This window comes from Monodelphis domestica, chromosome 1 (genome assembly GCF_027887165.1).
Source record: "Monodelphis domestica isolate mMonDom1 chromosome 1, mMonDom1.pri, whole genome shotgun sequence".
NCBI classification, from domain to species: Eukaryota; Metazoa; Chordata; class Mammalia; order Didelphimorphia; family Didelphidae; genus Monodelphis; species Monodelphis domestica.
Window position 1 is genome coordinate 204,790,349 of NC_077227.1, and position 18,028 is coordinate 204,808,376.

Here is an 18,028-nt window from a genome sequence, read left to right on the forward strand (position 1 = left end):
CCAGATCTCTCACAAGGAAACCCCCGATGGGGTCATGAAGAGTCCGACATGACTGAAATGATTGAACAGCAACGGCTTCTTCTAAGTCAACTTAGACCCACAGTTTCTACTTGTGGGGTGGCCAGTTTTCAAACATCCCCAATAAAACTGAGGACTCTTTTTACTTTTGAAAACTACCTGGTTTTTGCCTGACACCCCCAGTCTGAATTCTGGCTTTATCCGAGTTTGTAGGTACCACTTGAAGCTTGTCATGACAAATTTCCCACCAGCCTAACCCGGGTGTTGGGGAAAACTTGGCAAAGCACACACCCCGCCTGACTTGGAGCTCACTTTACAATTACAGCAGATGGAACTGGTGGGCCGGTACTGCCAGCAGCAGGGAATCCCGTTTCCTCCCATCGCCCTGAGTCCAGAGGATAGGAAGCAGCCCCAGGAATGCCACGTCTTTTCTGACCCAGAGTCTGCAGCTGCCCCCATAGTGCTCCATTTCCCCCTGGTCAATGACTCCTTCCAGCAGCACTCAGCTCCTGGTGAGTCTCTCTACCCATCTTTGACCCTCTCCCCCTGGTCAGCCTCGGCCCCCCTCCTTCCTTCTTCCCCCCGGTCCTCAGTATTTCTTCCTTTCCCACCCCTTTCCCAAAGCGGGCCTCCACACCATCTCCCTATTTCCCCTCCTGTGCTAATCACGGTGCTCCCTCGCCTGCAGGAGTCCAGCGGAAGCCTGAGGAGCTGGCAGCTGGAGAGGTGAACTTGAGCACTTCTGGTTCCCCTTATCATTACTCCAAAGTGACCTACAGCGAGGAGAATGCTGATAAACTGCTCAGCCTGGCCCGGTACAACATCTGCAACAACCAGCAGCGGCTCCTCCAGGCCCTCAGGGAAGCTTTGGCTCACCGGAGACAACGACACCAACGACACCGTCAGGGTCAGGAGTGACGGAGGGACCACTGGGACCGCATGAGCTGCGTTGCAATCCAGGCTCATCCTCCTGGTCCCTTCCTCCGTTTTCTATTCCTTTGTGGCCTTCAGGAATTGGCCTCAATTCTTCACGAATTCCAGACTTGCAAAGGTGGAGGGACCGAATTGGCTCCTTGGGTGGTCCAAGTTCCTTCTTGGCTCTTCCACCCTGTGACCAAACCTTGGGAATGGCTCGGACCTGAGGTCTGCCTCAGCCAGCTTCCAGATCTACTACCACAAGAAGTTCTAGAGACCCCTGGAGGGGGGGGGCTGCCAGAGCTAGGAAGACCCGGGGGACAAGCCTTATCAGAAATACTTATGAGGACCACCAGGAAAAAGAAAAGAAAGCAACCCCAATACAGCGGGGTGTCCTGCGCTGTTTTCATGAGTGGGCAGGAGGCTTGGCCCTCTGTTTGCTCCCTTGGGCCACATGGAATGCCAGGCCGGACAGCCCATAGTGCTCACTGGTGAGGGTGGGAAGTGTGCGCGTGTGTGGTAGGAAGGATGGAGAGATAGGAAGGGAGGAGGGATGAAAGGGAGGTGGTTGGAACCCAAACTGGTTCTTTTAAATGGCTGAACTATATTTGACATAAGAAATCAAAGCCCCCAGACATTTTATTCTATTGATTTTCATTGGTGAGAAGACAGAGCACAGATCTATGACTTCTAGTATCCCGTGATGAAGACTAGACAATAACCAGTTTCTTCTTCGCGCCCTAAAAACAATCACACTTTTCTATAAGGATTACCGGTGTATGATTTACATTCACTTCAGCTTAGATCTCCATGTGACCCTTTTCCATTTGGGCGGTTCAGAGATAGTAATAGAAATAAATATTAGGGAGAGGACTTTCCACCATAGGAAATCTATTCTCAAGATATTGACTAGTCCTAAGCAAGGAAATACACAGAAAGTAATGGCCAAGGCGTTAGAGTTGGATGGGACTGGTGTAATGGAAACATACAAACAAAAGAAAACTGGATATGGCGCCAGAGGGTCTGGGATCAAATCTGGATGAGTCATTTGTTACTTGTGTTTTCTTGGGTGAATCACTTAGATTTTCTGGGCCCCATTTTCCTCATTTACAAAACAAATGGGTTGGACTTCATGACTTCTAAGGTCCCTTCTAGATGGAAATGTATGATTTTTGGATCCTCTGATCTCAGGCCAAATTCTGGCCCTCCCATTTTGTCTTCTTGGGCAAATCTCTTTCCTCTCTAGGCCCCAGTGTACTGATGTATAAAATGAGAGCTCAGGTGAAAGATCTCTAAGGCCTCTTCTAGCTTTGAAGTCGATGATTCTATGACTTCAGGGGTCATCCAAATCCTATTCAAATCACGAATGTCCTCAATCTCAGTATGGATGACTGAAGGGCCCTTGTGTCCCTCGGAGCTTAGATAATGAACATGAAGCCCAGAGATGGGAATTATCTTGCTCAAAGTCACCCAAATAGAGAAAGAGAGCCAGGATTCACCTGCAGGTTCTTTGATGCCAAATCTAGTGTTCTTCCTACTGGTACTTCCCAAACAAACAGTCCTCCAGCCTTCATTTGAAGATCTCCCATGATGCTGGCACTCACACTCACTCTAGATAATCCATTCTGTTTTTAAACAGCTCCATTTGTTAGGAAGATTTCCCCCTGCCTCCTTGGGCCACACCCATTTTCTGAGACCAGCCAGGATAAGTTTGGCTTCTCTTCCACAAACCTTCCAGTAATTTGAAGATGACACGTCCCTCCTCCTCTTCTCCTTGTCTTGTCTTCTCTAGGCTAAGCCTCCTTTATTCTTGCAACCCATCTTTCTTTGGGAGAGTTCTTCATCTCAGGGTTCCTTGTCAGACTGGCCAGATCCTTAGGGACTCTCCAACTAATTCATCAATGTTCCTTCTAAAATGTGGCAGCCAGGATGGCAAGTAGTCATCCAGATGGGCATTGACCAGGCCATAGCAAGACTTGTAATACCCCAGCATTTCATTACTGGGGCCTAAAATGGAACAAATGGTTTTTTGTTGAGTTTTGGGCTGCCACTGTCCCACTGTTGACTCATATTGAGTTTGTGAGCCACAAAAACCTGGGGATTTTATTTTATTTTAATTGACATGTTTTTTGACACGACAGACACTTTCCAACAAATAACCAAACAATCCTCTTCACAAAATACATCCCCTGAAAAGAGTTAAGCAAAACCATCATGGTCTCTTCCATATGAACTCTCTCCCCATCTCATACTTGTACAGCTGATTATTTTAAACCCAAGTGCAAGACTCTATATTTATTTCTAACCATGATGCAATGGAAAGAGCTCTGGGTTTAGATTCAGGAAACTTGGGTTCCAATCCCACCCCTGCCACTTACTGTATGATACCGAGAAAATTCTTTCACCTCTTTGGTGCCTCAGTTTCCTCATTTGTAAAATAGAGATGATAATAGCATCCACCATCTACAGTTGTTGTGAAGATCAAATTGAGACGACAATTGGAAAGCAATCAGCCCAGTGTCTGGTACATAGTAAGCCCTATATAAGTGCTAGCTTTTATTATTCCTGTTTTACTAGTCTAGCCATGCTGTCAAAAAGAAATTAGGTTGTTAAGGGTAGAATAATCTCTTCTGGATGAAGGTGTGCTGGTTCCTCCCTTTTGAAATTCTTACAAATAACTATTTTAATGATATATTCTGTTGTTGTTTTTTAAAACCAAGAATTAATGTCAAGGTCACCAACCATGCACTGGTAGAGTGGGGATTGAAACACCTGTGGTTTCTGGAGGTTGTTGTCAGCACCAAATGAGAATGCATGTGAAACGCTCTATCAGCTTTTATTAGCTTGGGACAGTGGAAAGGGTGCTGAACTTGAAGTCACGGGACCACAGTTCAAATTCTAGCTCTGCTTTCTTGTGGCAAGCCATTTATTGGGCCCTGTTGCCTCATCTAGAAAAATGAAGGAATAGGACTAGATGATAGCTAAAAATCCCTTCTACCTCTAAATGCTATAATACTGTGATCAGAGGTAGCCAATATTTTCTGTTTTTTTGAAAATCATGACATTTCAGAGATCGCCAACAGTCATCACACTGATGAGTTCTTTCAGACAAGGAACGAACTTATTAAGAACAGGTAGGCCCCTGCCACATCTCCTCCTTATGGGTTCCAATGACCTGAAAAACAGTTTTGTTCTCTCTGTCACATTCTCAAATTTCAAATTTGAAAATCTCTGTCACATTCTTCCAGGTAGAGAAAATAGAAACAAAATAGAGAGTCGAGTAGTTCTGCTTTCTTCCAATCCCACCCCTGCCACTTACTGTATGATACCGAGCAAATTCTTTCACCTCTTTGGTGCCTCAGTTTCCTCATTTGTAAAATAGAGATGATAATAGCATCCACCATCTACAGTTGTTGTGAAGATCAAATGAGACGATAATTGGAAAGCTAATTCACCCCAAGTAGGGGCTCTCTTCTCTGATCTTCCTCTTGCTTCCTCCTAGTTAAAAGTGCTCTCCTTCTTTGTGCCGAGCATCTTTCAAAAGCCTTGGAGCCTGCAGGCCTCTCACCTTCCTCATTCTGCTCTGAGGGGACTGTGCCAACTTTTGTATGTATCTGCAGTTATTCACTTGATTTGTAGTTGGAGAATCTCGAGTTCATTGGTGATCTTTCCTCACCAATGTAATTCTTGCTAAACATGCTTTTTTCTTTTTTTAAATTGATTTTGACTCCACAACTCATATTTTATTCTTGGGATCCTGCCATTCCTTTTGGCCACCCTTTCCTTGTAAGGGTCTCTGGCTCCTCCTTATTCTATCACAGAGTTCCTTGAATGCAACTTTCCCAAGGCCTTTCATAGGGACAGTTAAATGGTTCCTCTTCCTGAATTCAAAACCATCTTCAGACGCTTACTAGCTGTGACTAGTGACCCTGGGCAAGTCACTTCACCCTGTGTGCCTCTGTTTCCTCATCTGTAAAATGAGCTGGAGAAGGAAACAGTAAACACTCTAGTATCTCTGCGAAGAACACTCCAATGGGGTCATGAAGAGTCAGAAACGGTTGAACAACAACCAACCAACCAAAGATCCTACATACACATCTAACAATACCAAGGATGACCTTCTTATCTATCATCATGAACTAAGAGCCCAGAGTCACTGGCTTCCAGGGTTCCCTTCGTTTTGACACCACTGTTTTCCCCTTCATTAGAACAAGGGCTCCCAATATGGAAAATTGCTTTGCTTGACTATGATTATTAGGAGGATTTTCTTTTTTTCCTTTTTCCTTTTTTCTTTTTCAGTGCAAGATCAAGGGGTACAAGGGAGAGAGAATAAATACTTGTTAATTGGGGGGGGGAACTTAAAAGAAAGAGAATCTAGTGAGGCAGCAAAGTACCCCAGTGGACAGCGTGCCAGGGCTGGAGATAAGAGGTTCTGGATCCAAATCTGGCCTCAGACAAGCCACTTAACCCTAATTGCCTAGCCCTTACTGGTCTTTTGTTTTAGAGTTAATACAGAGTGGGCAGCTAGGTGGCTCAGGGATTGAGAGCCAAGCCTAGAGATGGGAGGTTCTGGATTCAAAATCTCGTCTTAGACACTTCCCAGCTGTGTGACCCTGGGCAAGTCACTTCACCCCCATTGCCTAGCCCTTACTGTTCTTCTGCCTAGGAACTTATACTTAGTGTTGGTTCCAAGATGGAAGGTAAAGGTTTAAATTAAAACAACAACAACAAAAAAAACCCAAGTCTTTCCCCCATTTTTCAGAAGATCTGAATTATCAATCAGGTCAATCAAGAATTTACCAGCTGTTCTGCTCTTAGCAGAGAGAATCTTCCAGTTCTGACAAACTGAAAGTTTCCCATCTGTGTCAAGGAAGCTCATCCCCTCCCCTTCCTGAGTAACTTTACCTGTCTATCAGACTTTCCTGACATACCACAGTTGCACCAGGGTTGCGTTGGTGTACGTTCTGTATGTCAATAAAAGTTAAGGTTTGGGGCAGAATCGGGGGAGACTGACGAAAAAATCAGGAGAACCACGAGTCAAAGAGCCAGTGCAGGCAGGTGAGGGGGAATGAGGAAGAGATGGGCAGGCTAGGCACCACGTGGTCAGGTTACTTATAGGAACATTGTCTATCTACCTTTCCAATAAACTTTATAAAAAATATATATCTGAATAGAAATAATATTTATTTTTAATTATTACCCACCACAAACCTAACCCTGCTGCCATGCCTCCTGGGTAGCTCAAACGAGGAACTATCATCCAAGGCCATCGCCTGGCCTGGTGAGGCTTAGTGGAATTCCACCATGGCAGCACCCTGGACGCATCTTCCTCCTTCAAGTCACAACAGAATGCTGGGTCCCTTGCATCTCTCACTGCGATTTCCACACGGGGATGTTTTGCTGTGCAATGCTACCTCACTGACCTTTCTATGGAATCTGATCTTTTGGACAAGGCATATCCTCCCATTGTAATCTCCCAGTCTTGAGTCACGTCCCATTAAGATGAATCATATGTCTGGGTCCTGTTTACCTCTCGTGTGAGGCTCTTACGTTCATGACACATACATCATGGCACAGAGGGTGACCTCTGCCCCTCTTCCTTTATTGTTTCCGGGCAATTTTGAGCACCTCCTAAAATTCCTCACCACCCCGGCTCATGCTTCCAGCCTCTTCCACAGTGTTTGGTTTGCTACTGTACCTGGACACCATTTTCCCCACACGCTTTCCCTCAAATAGATTCTTTCATTCTTTGTCTATTGTTTCTAGGCAACAGCCTGCACTTCCTATCTCTTATGTGACATAGACAGAAAACCACCCTTCTGACCCTGTCTTCTTAACCTGCTAATCACTTCCTCCATCCTCTGTTCCTTTGGAAGGTTACAGTGATGGAATCCCAGCTGGGTCCCCGAGGCCTTGCTCGGGCTGCACATGGTCCCTGGAGTTCCCGTACACACCATCCAGGAGTGGATAGTAGTTCTCACATGGGGGAGTCTTGGGTAGCTCTCTGTCACCTCCCCCACAGGACGGTACCCATCCTGATTTGCCGCTGTCAGGGTCTAGTCTCACTCGTGACTCCAGGGTTCCCGACAGGTGGCGAACGATCAGTCAAAATAAATAAAATAAAACAAGGGGCATTGATGAAAGAGGTCATGCAAGGGGGATAGAGTGAGCAGTCACATCTCGCCAAGGACCACTCTGTGGTCTCCCCAGCTACCACGTGCGACTCTGTCAAGGCCTTGTGGTCTGATGGCCCCCAGCACTGATTATGTGTTCTGTGGCACCAGAAGACGAGCTCAGCTGATTCTGGAGCCAAGAAGAGGCCTTCCCTTTGGGTGACCCACGAGAAGCTGCTTCCTCTTCCAAGAGGCCCAGACTCAGCCTTTGAGGACAGAACATCCTTTCCATTGTAGATCTCCAGATGCTCGGGGGTTCTTGGGCTTCTTTCCTTGGGCTTTCATTTTCCATTCCATCTCTGGACCCTCAAATGTCCCTGAATCGGGTTCCCTGTGGATTGCTTGTGTTTTTCGTCTTTGTTCTCCTCCTGGGTCTTTCTTCTCATTCTGTCAAGGGCTCCCTTCATCTTCTTTGACCTTCTGGGAAGCAGAAAAGTCACCTCTCCCCGTTGCCTCTCTCGGAGTGATTCCCACAAAGGGGGCGGCCTAAGAGCCGCTTCCTTCTGTGCAAGAAGTCATCAAAGGAGTTTAGAGCTGGAAGGGACCTGAAAGATCATCTCGGCCAATCCTTTAATTTTATGGACAAAGAAACAGGTTCAGGAGGTGGAGGTGACATCCAGAGTCACTCGGTTAGTGATTGGTAGAATCGGTACTAGATCCAAGACCGTCTGATTCCTGTTATTCTTACTGATTGCTTTTTTCCCCTTGAGGAATCATCCATCTAGGATCATCAATAGAATTATCAAATGTAAGGGAACAAAGAGGTTATAATCCAACCACCTTATTTTACAGATGAGGAAACTGAGGCCTGGGGAGGTTGTGACTTGCCTAGGGTCACACAAGTGATGAGCATCAAAAGCAAGATTTGAATTGAGGACCTAGGATCATAGAGTCATTGACCTAAAAACTTTAAGAGACCCCAGAGGTCATTGGATCCAAACATATCATTTTACTGATGGCCCAGAGAGGTTGTGATTTATCCAAGGTGACACAGGTGGTAAGCCTCAGAGGCAAGATTTGAATTGAAGTCGAAGGATCATTGATTGAAAATTGGAAGGCACCTTAAGAGGTTGGGTCATATGCCGTCTAAGCAGCAGAACCTGGGAGGGATAAAATGAGATGGTTTTGGGGGTTTCTTAAAAATTTGGAGAAAAACTTCAGGGCTGAGGTGCTGGGGTGAAGGGCTCTGCTTTGGAGAACACTGTGCACTACTCCTTCCTCGTGTCCTCTCCTGAACCATAGTTTCTCCAGCATCTTTCTAGAGCTTCTTCTTTCCCCAATGTGCTGAGGTCGGGCACCCTCACTGCCTCATCTGACGTTCCAGGGCCTGGAGGAGAAACAGACTAGTTTCACCAGGAGGCTTATGGGTGTGTTTGGTGGGGTGCCCCCACCCCGAAATCCTTTTTTAACTTTGGACTTCTTTCTAACTCCAGTCCCTGTCCCCATCCCCCCTTTATAAAAACTCATGCCTTCTGTCTTAGAATTAATTTTGCATATTGATTGTGTGGAACCAGTTTCCAAGGCAGAAGAGTGGTAAGGGCTAGGCAATTTGGGTTAAGTGACTTGCCCAGTGTCACACAGCTAGGAAGTGTCTGAGGTCCAATTTGAACCCAGGACCTCCAATCTCGAGCTCTGGCTCTCTATTCACTGAGCCAACTGGCTGCTCCTCAACTCCAATTCCCTTTTAAGAAGAATTATTACATGGAAATGGGTTCTGATCAAGGACACATGTAATACCTGGTGGAATTGCACATTGGCTATGGGAGGGGTGGGGGAGGGGAGGGAGGAATAGAATATGATTTCTGTAACCAAGGAATAATGTTTGAAATTGACCAAATAAAAATAAAAACATGAAAAAAATTATTGTGGGTTCAGATCTGGTCTGATGCTTCCTAGCTGTATGACCCCGAGAAAATCACTTAACCCAAATTACCTACCTTACCAGTCTCCTGTCATAGACAGAAGGGAAGGATTAAAAAAAAAACTGTTGGGAGCAGGCAAATGATCTTCATAACAACAACAAAAAACCCCAACCAATCTAGTGATAATAATTAGCATTGCAATGGCACCTTCTGCTTTGCAAAGTCCTTTAGGGATGGCTCTTTTAGGGATTGCACCTTTAGGTGCAACTTTTGTCCCCATTTTACAAATAAGGAAACTGAGGCAGACAGATTCAATGTCTTGCCCAGGGTCCTAGAGCTTGTCGGGGGACAGATTTGAACTCGGGTCTTTCTGACTCCAGGTGAGGCATTCTATCCATAGCACCGGCTGGCTTTATAGTGTGGGGAAAAAGGGTCACTTTGGCCCGATGACCCTCCTGCCACCTCCCTCCATAACGTTTTCGGCTGGAACACCTACAACACAAATGCTTGTCGACTGACTCCGGGCTGCTGATCTATGCCCAGAGAGAATGCCAGCCTGGAGTCCAGGTGGGCCTGGATTTGGCCCGCCCTTTGACACGCTCTGGCTGATGAGTCACTCAGCTGTGGAGACTGGGAAGCCTCGTCTTTGAAGGCGAGATAAAACTCTTGTCCGATGGACCTCGAGGCCTTTCTGGGAAGCTCCGATTTGTTTGGAAAGTGATTTGCAAAGAGGAAACATGATGTCAAGTGCCAGCTGGGCCTCTGGGGTGAAACCCCATTTCATGGGGCCCAGAGTTCCCGGGATAGAAGCGAGCCCTGACGGAGAGGCTGCCAGTCACAGGCAGACACAGCTCTTGAACCCAGGGCTCCCTGACCTTCCTTTTCAAGGTCAGCTCTGTGGTCTAAATTATGTATATGTGTATCTACATATAAACGTATTAATACATCTCTGGGTGGGATCCTCCGGCTGGCAGGAATCCCAGAGCTGCTTTTCCTCAGGCGCCTCCATGTTCCTCTTTCTTGTAGAGCTAAACTTGGAGAATGAAATCCCTCCATGTGAGATTGCTATCTCCATGACAGTCGTGTCTGCAGCTGGGAATATTATGGGAATAAACACCCTTCATTCCTGGGTAGCGCTCCCTGTAGCTCTGTCTATCTGTCTGTCATTCTGTCTCTCTTTGTGTCTGTCCCTCTCTAACTGCCTGTTTGTCTGTCTCTCCCTCTCTCCTTCTCTGTCTGTCTGTCTGTCTCTCTCTCTGTCTCCCTCTCTCCTCTGTCTCCCTCTCTGTCTCTCCCTCTGTCTGTCTCTCTCCCTCTCTGTCTCTCTCTCTCTCCCTCTCTCCTCTCTCTCCCTCTCTGTCTCTCCCTCTGTCTGTCTCTCCCTCTCTCTCTCTGTCTCTCTCTCTGTCTCCCTCTCTCCTCTCTCTCCCTCTCTGTCTCTTCCTCTGTCTCTCTCCCACTCTGTCTCTCTCTGTCTCCCTCTCTCCTCTCTCTCCCTCTCTGTCTCTCCCTCTGTCTGTCTCTCTCCCTCTCTGTCTCTCTCTCTCTCCCTCTCTCCTCTCTCTCCCTCTCTGTCTCTCCCTCTGTCTGTCTCTCCCTCTCTCTCTCTCTGTCTCTCTCTGTCTCCCTCTCTCCTCTCTCTCCCTCTCTGTCTCTCCCTCTGTCTGTCTCTCCCTCTCTCTCTCTGTCTCTCTCTCTGTCTCCCTCTCTCCTCTCTCTCCCTCTCTGTCTCTTCCTCTGTCTCTCTCCCACTCTGTCTCTCTCTGTCTCCCTCTCTCCTCTCTCTCCCTCTCTGTCTCTCCCTCTGTCTGTCTCTCTCCCTCTCTGTCTCTCTCTCTCTCCCTCTCTCCTCTCTCTCCCTCTCTGTCTCTCCCTCTGTCTGTCTCTCCCTCTCTCTCTCTGTCTCTCTCTCTGTCTCCCTCTCTCCTCTCTCTCCCTCTCTGTCTCTTCCTCTGTCTCTCTCCCACTCTGTCTCTCTCTGTCTCCCTCTCTCTTCTCTTTCTCCCTCTCCTTTTCTCTATCTCCTCTATGTCTGTTTGTTTGTCTCTCTCGCTCTCCTCTCTCTCTCCCTCTCTGCTTCTCTCTCCCCTTCCCTTCTGTCTTAGAATCAATAATAAGTACTGGTTCCAAGACAGAAGAGTGGTCAGAGCTAGGCAATGGGGGTTAAGTGACTTGCCCAGGCTCCCCTAGCTAGGAAGTGCCTGAACCTAGATTGGAACCCAGGACCTCCCATCTCCAAGTCTGGCTCTGTATCCATTGAGTCACCCAGAAGCTTCTATTCCTGTGCATCCTTGATGAAATGTGCCCATCCCTTCTTGCTCCCCTTTACCACCTACATTCCCATCTAACTACAAGTCCTCCCCCCTCCCCACAGAGGGCCCAAGTAGACCTGGGAGCAGACGTGGGGGAAGACTAGGTGAAGGAGAAAAGAACACCAAGGAAAGGAGGCAAAATCTGTTAAGAGTTGATAAATAGGCAGGATGTGGGGCAGCTGTGCCCAAGACCTTCGGTTAGTCTTCCCCTTGCCATGAGATTTCCCAACCTAAAAGTTCACATTTGCTAGAAGTAGCTTAAGCACAGACTCGGGACCCAAAGTAGGACAGATGGAAAGAGCAGATGATACATTGCTTTGCCAGCCTTAAAGCCATGTGTACATACTAGTTATCGTGATTTTTTACTCCACAAGGTCGGGGTCAGCTCTGTTCTTCTTGCCTTTTCATCCTTAGTGGGTGCACAGACACGCTAGGCAGCTGATCAGGTCTCTCTCAGCCTCAAAGGGCTCTTGGTGATGAGACCATGGATAAATTCATGGGCATTTCTCAGGAGGTACCCGCCCTGGGCTTCCTAGCTGTGATACAGAGTGGGTTCCTTTCTTCCTACGTAGAGGGGGCCTGAAAGTCTAGGTGAGTCAAGGAGGAAGGAGGAAGGAAGAAGAGGAAGAGGAGAGCACACAGGGTCTGTATAAGTAAGGGGGAAGAAGAAGAAGGTCTGCCCAAACCAGGTAGTCTCTGCCCTGACTTATTCTAAACATATTATTTGGAAAATCATTCACCCAACATGGAAGGAGACCCACAGGATGCCCCTTACCAATGAGGTGGCCAAGAACTGGAGGCAGTGTGAAGGCTGGAGTCTCTCTCTCTATAAATTCAGTCTTCCTCTGGAGCTTAAAGGAAGGCGTCCTCCTGTGAACATACAACATCCTTTTTCTCAGGGTAGGGCAGGAGGTGACCCATGTAGGACAGGGCAGGTAGGTGATGAGAGTGTACCAGCAAGACCTCTGGGAGCCCAGGTAGTCTGTGGCACAGAAACGGCTGTCTGTCTCTCATGGCCCATATTTGGCCATGGGCACTGGTAGAAACAGGATAGTGCTGAGTGTGAAGACTCAGAGTCCCAGGAAGGGCCCCAAGTACCAAGCTCTGTCTCTTAGGGTAGCTAAGGGCATCCAGAGACAGGGATATCATCTCCTGAAAAGCCGATTGAGTTTAGGGAATGGCATCTCTTCCATTAACAAGAGCCAATACTCTTTACCTCATCCTGTCTCCTACCTGGGGAGGATGATCGTGCTTGCCAGTTTTTCAGCTGGGTTCCCACTCAAGAAGCTGAGAGGTCTGGCTCTGGGTTCTAGGTTTAATCCTTGGGGCTCAGGAAGAGCTATGGGGCAAGATAAGAACAGAAGTCAGGCCCTGGTTCAGTAGCTGAGTCTTCTCCAGAAAGAAGACTCCATCTTTTTCCAGAAAGAAAATTCCATTACTACATTGCTCTTTTGTGTTCTCCTCCAAGATCTATGGGGTCTGGATGGAGTTTTTCAAGCAGTAATTATTTATGGACACTTTCTGATATACCCAACAGGTGTCAGGTGCTGTGGAAGTTCCTAGACTTTGTCTTCAATATGTCTCTTTTTGGTGTCATTTTGCTGCTAAAAGAGTCTGAAGGAGACTAATCCCAGGAGATCCAAACTGAAGGTAATTCTATAAGAACCAAAGCAAGAATTATCCTAGATCAAGGGTTCTTAATCTGGGGTTCATGGACCCCCAAAGAATCTTTAGATAAATTTTGGGCATCTGTGAACTCGGGGAGAAAAATGACAACTTGATTTTCACTAAAGTCTAACTGAAATTTAGAATTTCCTTCAATTATTTACAAATGCTATTTTAAGAAAGGGTCCAGTGATCCATAAAAAGCTCAAGAACCCTTAGCCATTCCCTAACAGATAAATGGACAAAGGATATGAACAAAGATTTCTCAAGAGAAGAATTGCAAAGAACTCACACTCACATGAAAAAAAATGTTCCAAATCACTAATAATAAGAAAAATACAAATTAAAACAATCCTGAGGTTTTAATATCACACCTTATGACAAAAAGTAGCAGCAGTCCGTGTTGGAAGAGTTATGGATCTGTGAAATGGTACAACCATTTGGGAAAGTATTTTGGAATTATATAAGCAAAGTGACTAAAATGTCCATACTCTTTGAATCAGAAACTCCACTACTAGGCTTCTACCCTCTATAATTGAAAATCTGTTACCCTAAAAAAGAACTACATTTCCTGGGAGCCCACACACCACCACCATGCTCACCAACAGGGCCAAAAAGAAGGTGGGACCCTTTGCGTCCTGTCTACAGGAAGTATGGAAGGACAGGAAGTCAGTAGATTTTCAACCCCAAGGAAGCCATTGATAAGAACAAGTTCTGGGAACAGGAATTCCTAGACAATAACATCTATTTACATAAATTTCCAAAAGATCCCAAGGGGATTCCAAAAGGGTGAAGCCTGGAGGAAGATCCCAGGAAATAGCTAGGAAGCAGTGTAGTGAATCAGGAGTCAGGAGATCTGGGTTCTTGTTCCAGGTCTCTCTGGTTCTGGAGCCTTGGGCAAGTTATTCAACCTCTCTGGGCTGCTTCACTTCCCTCTTCCTTAAAATGGAGATAATGATGTCTATCTAATTCATAGAGTTATGAAGATCAGAAGAAAATAATGGAAAGAAAGAGGCTCTGAAAAAAGTAAAACTAAATAAAGTATGATGCAAATATGAGTGATTAAGAGCTGGACAGATTCTACTTAAAAAAAAAAAATCTTTACCTTCTGTCTTAGAATCAATACTGTGTATTGGTTCCAAGGCAGAAGAGCCGCAAGGGCTAGGCAATGGGGGTTAAGTGACTTGCCCAGGGTCACAGTTAGGATTTGATTTGAACCCAGGACTCCTATCTCTAGGCTTGGTCCTTGATCCACTGCTATGTCTCTACTTTGTCCTGCCTTTTCCATGGGACTTACCAGTACTGCTACTCAGGACTTGCAGAGAGAGACCAGCGGGCCCTTCCAGTGACGTTGTAAGCGGGATTTCATGACCCTTATTGTGCTTGGCACTGCAGACAGGGAGAGGATCAAACAGAAATTATTGATTATGGACTTTCAGGACTGGAAAGCATCTTAGAGAATCATCTCAATCAACCCACTGACCCTTCAGAGGAGGTACAAAAAGACGATAGAACCAATCAATTTCTTCATATGTTGTAGGCACAGGTCACTGGGCAACATCTTTGGAAGGGCAATTATGTTTTCAAATCCCTGAAAGTTTTATTTTGTGGGGACATCCCTGTCTGTGTCAGGATTCAGCTTTGGCACGTGCCAAATAACACGCTTTACTTTACCATGCTTAAAATTGGGGGCTCCTGATTGGTTCTTGTATTTTCTAGTTAGCAAGAATGCCAGCATTGCGGTCTCTTTCACTGGCATTGTAAAACTATTCAGGGAATAAAAACTGCTCAGAAATGAGTTTTCTTTAAAACAAATATATTCTGGAGCCTCTTGATTTCCTGGATCCGTGTCACTAGTTACCAATGATTTTCCAGCACTGCTGCTCACCTTGAAATGCCAAGAAAACACAGAGATCAGTTGCTCATTACAAAACTTTGCCTTTTCAGTGAGCACTGGGCATCATTTAATTTTTTTTTGCTAAGATTGTGAGCTTTGTGAGAGAAGGGACTGGCTTTTGCCTTTTTTTTGGTACGCCTATTGTAAAGATCAAATCAAATGAGACAATATATGTAATCATATGAATAATTATAAATTTCTTTTTTAAAATCCCAACCCTCTATAACATGGTCCCAACACATCTTCCCAATCTCATTGTACATGTAACATATCCTGGAGCAGTATGATCCAGCCAAAAGGGCCTTTTCTCTGCCCCTCACACTCCTTGTGGCACTCCCCAGTGGCTGTGCCCTATACCCTGAATGCCGCCCCTCCTTACTTCTAGCTCCCAGGACCCTCTCCCTGCCCTGTGGCAAGTGTCTCATGCCAGATTTGAGCCAGAATCTCTTGTCTCTAAGCCTGGCTCTCAGTCCACTGAGCCACCCAGCTGCCTCCATAGTAGACTCTTAAAGGCTTGACTTTACTTAGCTTAAAATCGGGGGCTCTTGATTGATTCTTGCATTTGCTAGTTGGCAAGAATGCCAGCATTGTGATGTTTCTCTGGCATTGTGAAACTGTTGAGGGAATAGGCTGTGCTCAGAAATAAGTTCTCCCTAAAACAAATATATTCTGGAGCTTCTTGATTGCTCAATGAGGGGGCTCTGGAACTTTGGCATGTCTTTGTGGCAAAAGTGCTGTTTTGTAATTTGCCTCTGTGTGTGGCTGGTTCTCTTCTGCCAGCACCGTGTCTGGTATCAGCTGTTTGCTGCCCCTGTCACCACTTCTAATCTCTTAAATTTCAGCAGCTGTTTCTAAGATCCATTATCACTTCTGCTGCACCTGCGATTTGCCCTCTTGAGGCATTGAAGTGGCATGAAGGAGTGTGTTGAACTTGATTCAGGAACACCAGAATTCAAATTCTGTCTCAAATACTTCTTGACTATATGACTCTGGGTAAATCACTTGACCTCTTCTGCCTCAGTTTCCTCATTTATAAAAGAGATAATAATAGCACCTACCTCTCAGTTATCGTAAGAATTAAATGAGATAATTTGTGTAAATATCTTTGCAGACCTTAGAATTCTATATACTTATTATATATAATAATATATACTATTTATTATCATTATGCTATTTCTATCTACTTTGTCTTTTCTGTTTCATTTCCCTTCTCCCCAAATCCTAGCTTTTCATATGGAGTAGATCCCTGTTATAAGCATCCCTTCACAATAAAACTGCTTTTCTCCTGACTGGCAAACAACCCCACACAGGGGACCATTTCTGCCTGCTCCATTTTCTTCTTTCCTTTCTTCCCATGGCCCTTTTGTGGGAATCTCTTAGGCATCAGAAACTCTTATCTCCTTCTCTCAGAACCCTCAAAGAAGTAGCCATTCCAGGGCGAGCTGCAGCCTGTGTCCATATTGGAGTCTCTCGGCATCCCAAGGATCATGTGTCTGTCTTCTCCTGAGGCCCAAGGGAATCTCACCTCAAGTAGCATGGGGCCTTCCTTTCAAGGCAGCCACTCAGCTTTCTGTATTGGGCTTCTGCCCGATTGTGGGGGGCTGGGGAAGAAGCACCATCCTGAAAAGAGGCAAAAAGAAAGTATCAGTCCTTCCCTTCTTCACTTCCATTACGCAGCTTCTCCTCACCTTTGGGCTCTTCCCAGCCTTTGCACCTTCCTCCCCTAGTCCTCTGGGCTCCATCCCATGTACCTCAGCTATATTTCTCTTGTGTGGGTGCAGCCTCAGGGGGTCCCATGCAATGCCCATCATGCTTCTCCCAGTGATAGCCATAAACCATGGGGAGTGGAAATGGTCCTATGCCCTCTCTCCTCACCCCTCTGTCCCCTCAACTTTCTCTTTTTGTTCAATCAGCTGCATAGTGGTATAAGGAAGGGCTATTTTGGGGGGCCCTCACTTTGGCAGGGAAAAGGAATGATTGTTGCCATGAGGCAGAGCCTCCCTTCCCTGGGATTATGAAGACCAGCTGAGGGGCTCTATTGCTCCTTGCAAGTCCATGATGAGCAGAAGCAGGAACATCCTGGGGGTGAGGTGGTGAGGCCTCTCCCCCCAAACCATCTGTATAGATACCCAGATTGTAGAAAGCCATTTGTGCCGGGTTCAGATGATGCCACTCACTGCCCCACCCCCTCCATTCATCCTGAGGACTCGCTGGGGTCTAGACCCATTGGGAAGACATGGGAAGAGAGACTAAAGACAGGAGAAAGAATCTCTTGGGACTTACGGGTCTCCTTGAAGGCAAGAACTGTTGTTTCTCCTTCAGTTTTTTTAACCCCTCCAGGGTAGGAGGATCCCTGGGGTTCTGAAATCAAAGGGAGAGGGTGGAACATCAGACCTGGGAGTGGTCTTCCTAGTTCTTAGCACAGTATTTTGCTTATATAGTAGACACTTAACAAATGCATTCATGCATGCATTTATTCACTCATAGAGCTGAAGTCATGTGGGCAGTAAATAACCAAGTTAGGATTCAAAGCCAGTTCTCTGACCCCAAATCCATCATTGTGCCCCAAGTGTCTCCTCTATACTAGATCCCATAGTCATTACTCACTAATATGGTTCCAGGAGACAGGAAGGAAGCAGAACTCGTTCCTCTCATCCCCAAGAGCTGCTTCCTACTTGGCTCCCTCTCTTGCAGGGGGATGTGCTGCTTGGTTGTTTGCAATGGGGAGAAGATGGTGGTGAAAGGAGTCCAGGGCTGGAAGGGGATTTTCTTCTGTAGGTTTCTCCTCTCAGCCAGTTTTGCTCCTGATGCCAGGCATTCTGGGTGCCTCTTCTTGAAGGACAGGATGCGTATACTTCTCTTTTCCATGCTCTTGGACTTTAAACCTTCCATTTCTATTTGCTCCTGGAGCTTCTGATCAATCTGTAAGACCAGCATAGAGACTGGGGTAAGTCCTACCCATTGACTAGAGTTTGGGTTCTGAGCTGAGGTATTCTGCCCATGGTACTTCTTCCCCACCACACATTATTTTATTTATTTATTTTTGGGATATTTTTCCATGGTTACATGATTCATGTTCTCTCCCTTCCCTCTTTCCTCCCCCCTCCCAGAGTTGACAAGAAATTCCACTGGGTTATACTTGTGTTATCACTTGATACCTTTTCCATATTAATCACATTTACAATA

The 18,028-nt window shown here is 46.1% G+C and overlaps 2 protein-coding genes across 2 annotated transcripts in view; one reads left to right on the plus strand and one right to left on the minus strand.

Annotated features, from left to right (window-relative positions):
• Positions 1-6,071, plus strand: part of PLA2G4B (phospholipase A2 group IVB) — a 26,463-nt gene extending 20,392 nt beyond the window's left edge. The window contains exons 19-20 of the mRNA XM_056810316.1: positions 344-530; positions 707-6,071. Of these exons, the coding sequence (XP_056666294.1) occupies positions 344-530; positions 707-936 (417 nt within the window). The 3' untranslated portion in view covers positions 937-6,071. The remainder of the gene's footprint in view (positions 1-343; positions 531-706) is intronic.
• A 1,964-nt stretch (positions 6,072-8,035) lies between these two features.
• SPTBN5 (spectrin beta, non-erythrocytic 5) overlaps positions 8,036-18,028 on the minus strand; it is a 111,174-nt gene continuing 101,181 nt past the window's right edge. The window contains exons 63-69 of the mRNA XM_056815991.1: positions 17,450-17,764; positions 17,126-17,203; positions 16,368-16,462; positions 14,243-14,334; positions 12,514-12,619; positions 12,056-12,150; positions 8,036-8,433 (exon numbers count right to left, since the gene is read on the minus strand). Of these exons, the coding sequence (XP_056671969.1) occupies positions 8,315-8,433; positions 12,056-12,150; positions 12,514-12,619; positions 14,243-14,334; positions 16,368-16,462; positions 17,126-17,203; positions 17,450-17,764 (900 nt within the window). The 3' untranslated portion in view covers positions 8,036-8,314. The remainder of the gene's footprint in view (positions 8,434-12,055; positions 12,151-12,513; positions 12,620-14,242; positions 14,335-16,367; positions 16,463-17,125; positions 17,204-17,449; positions 17,765-18,028) is intronic.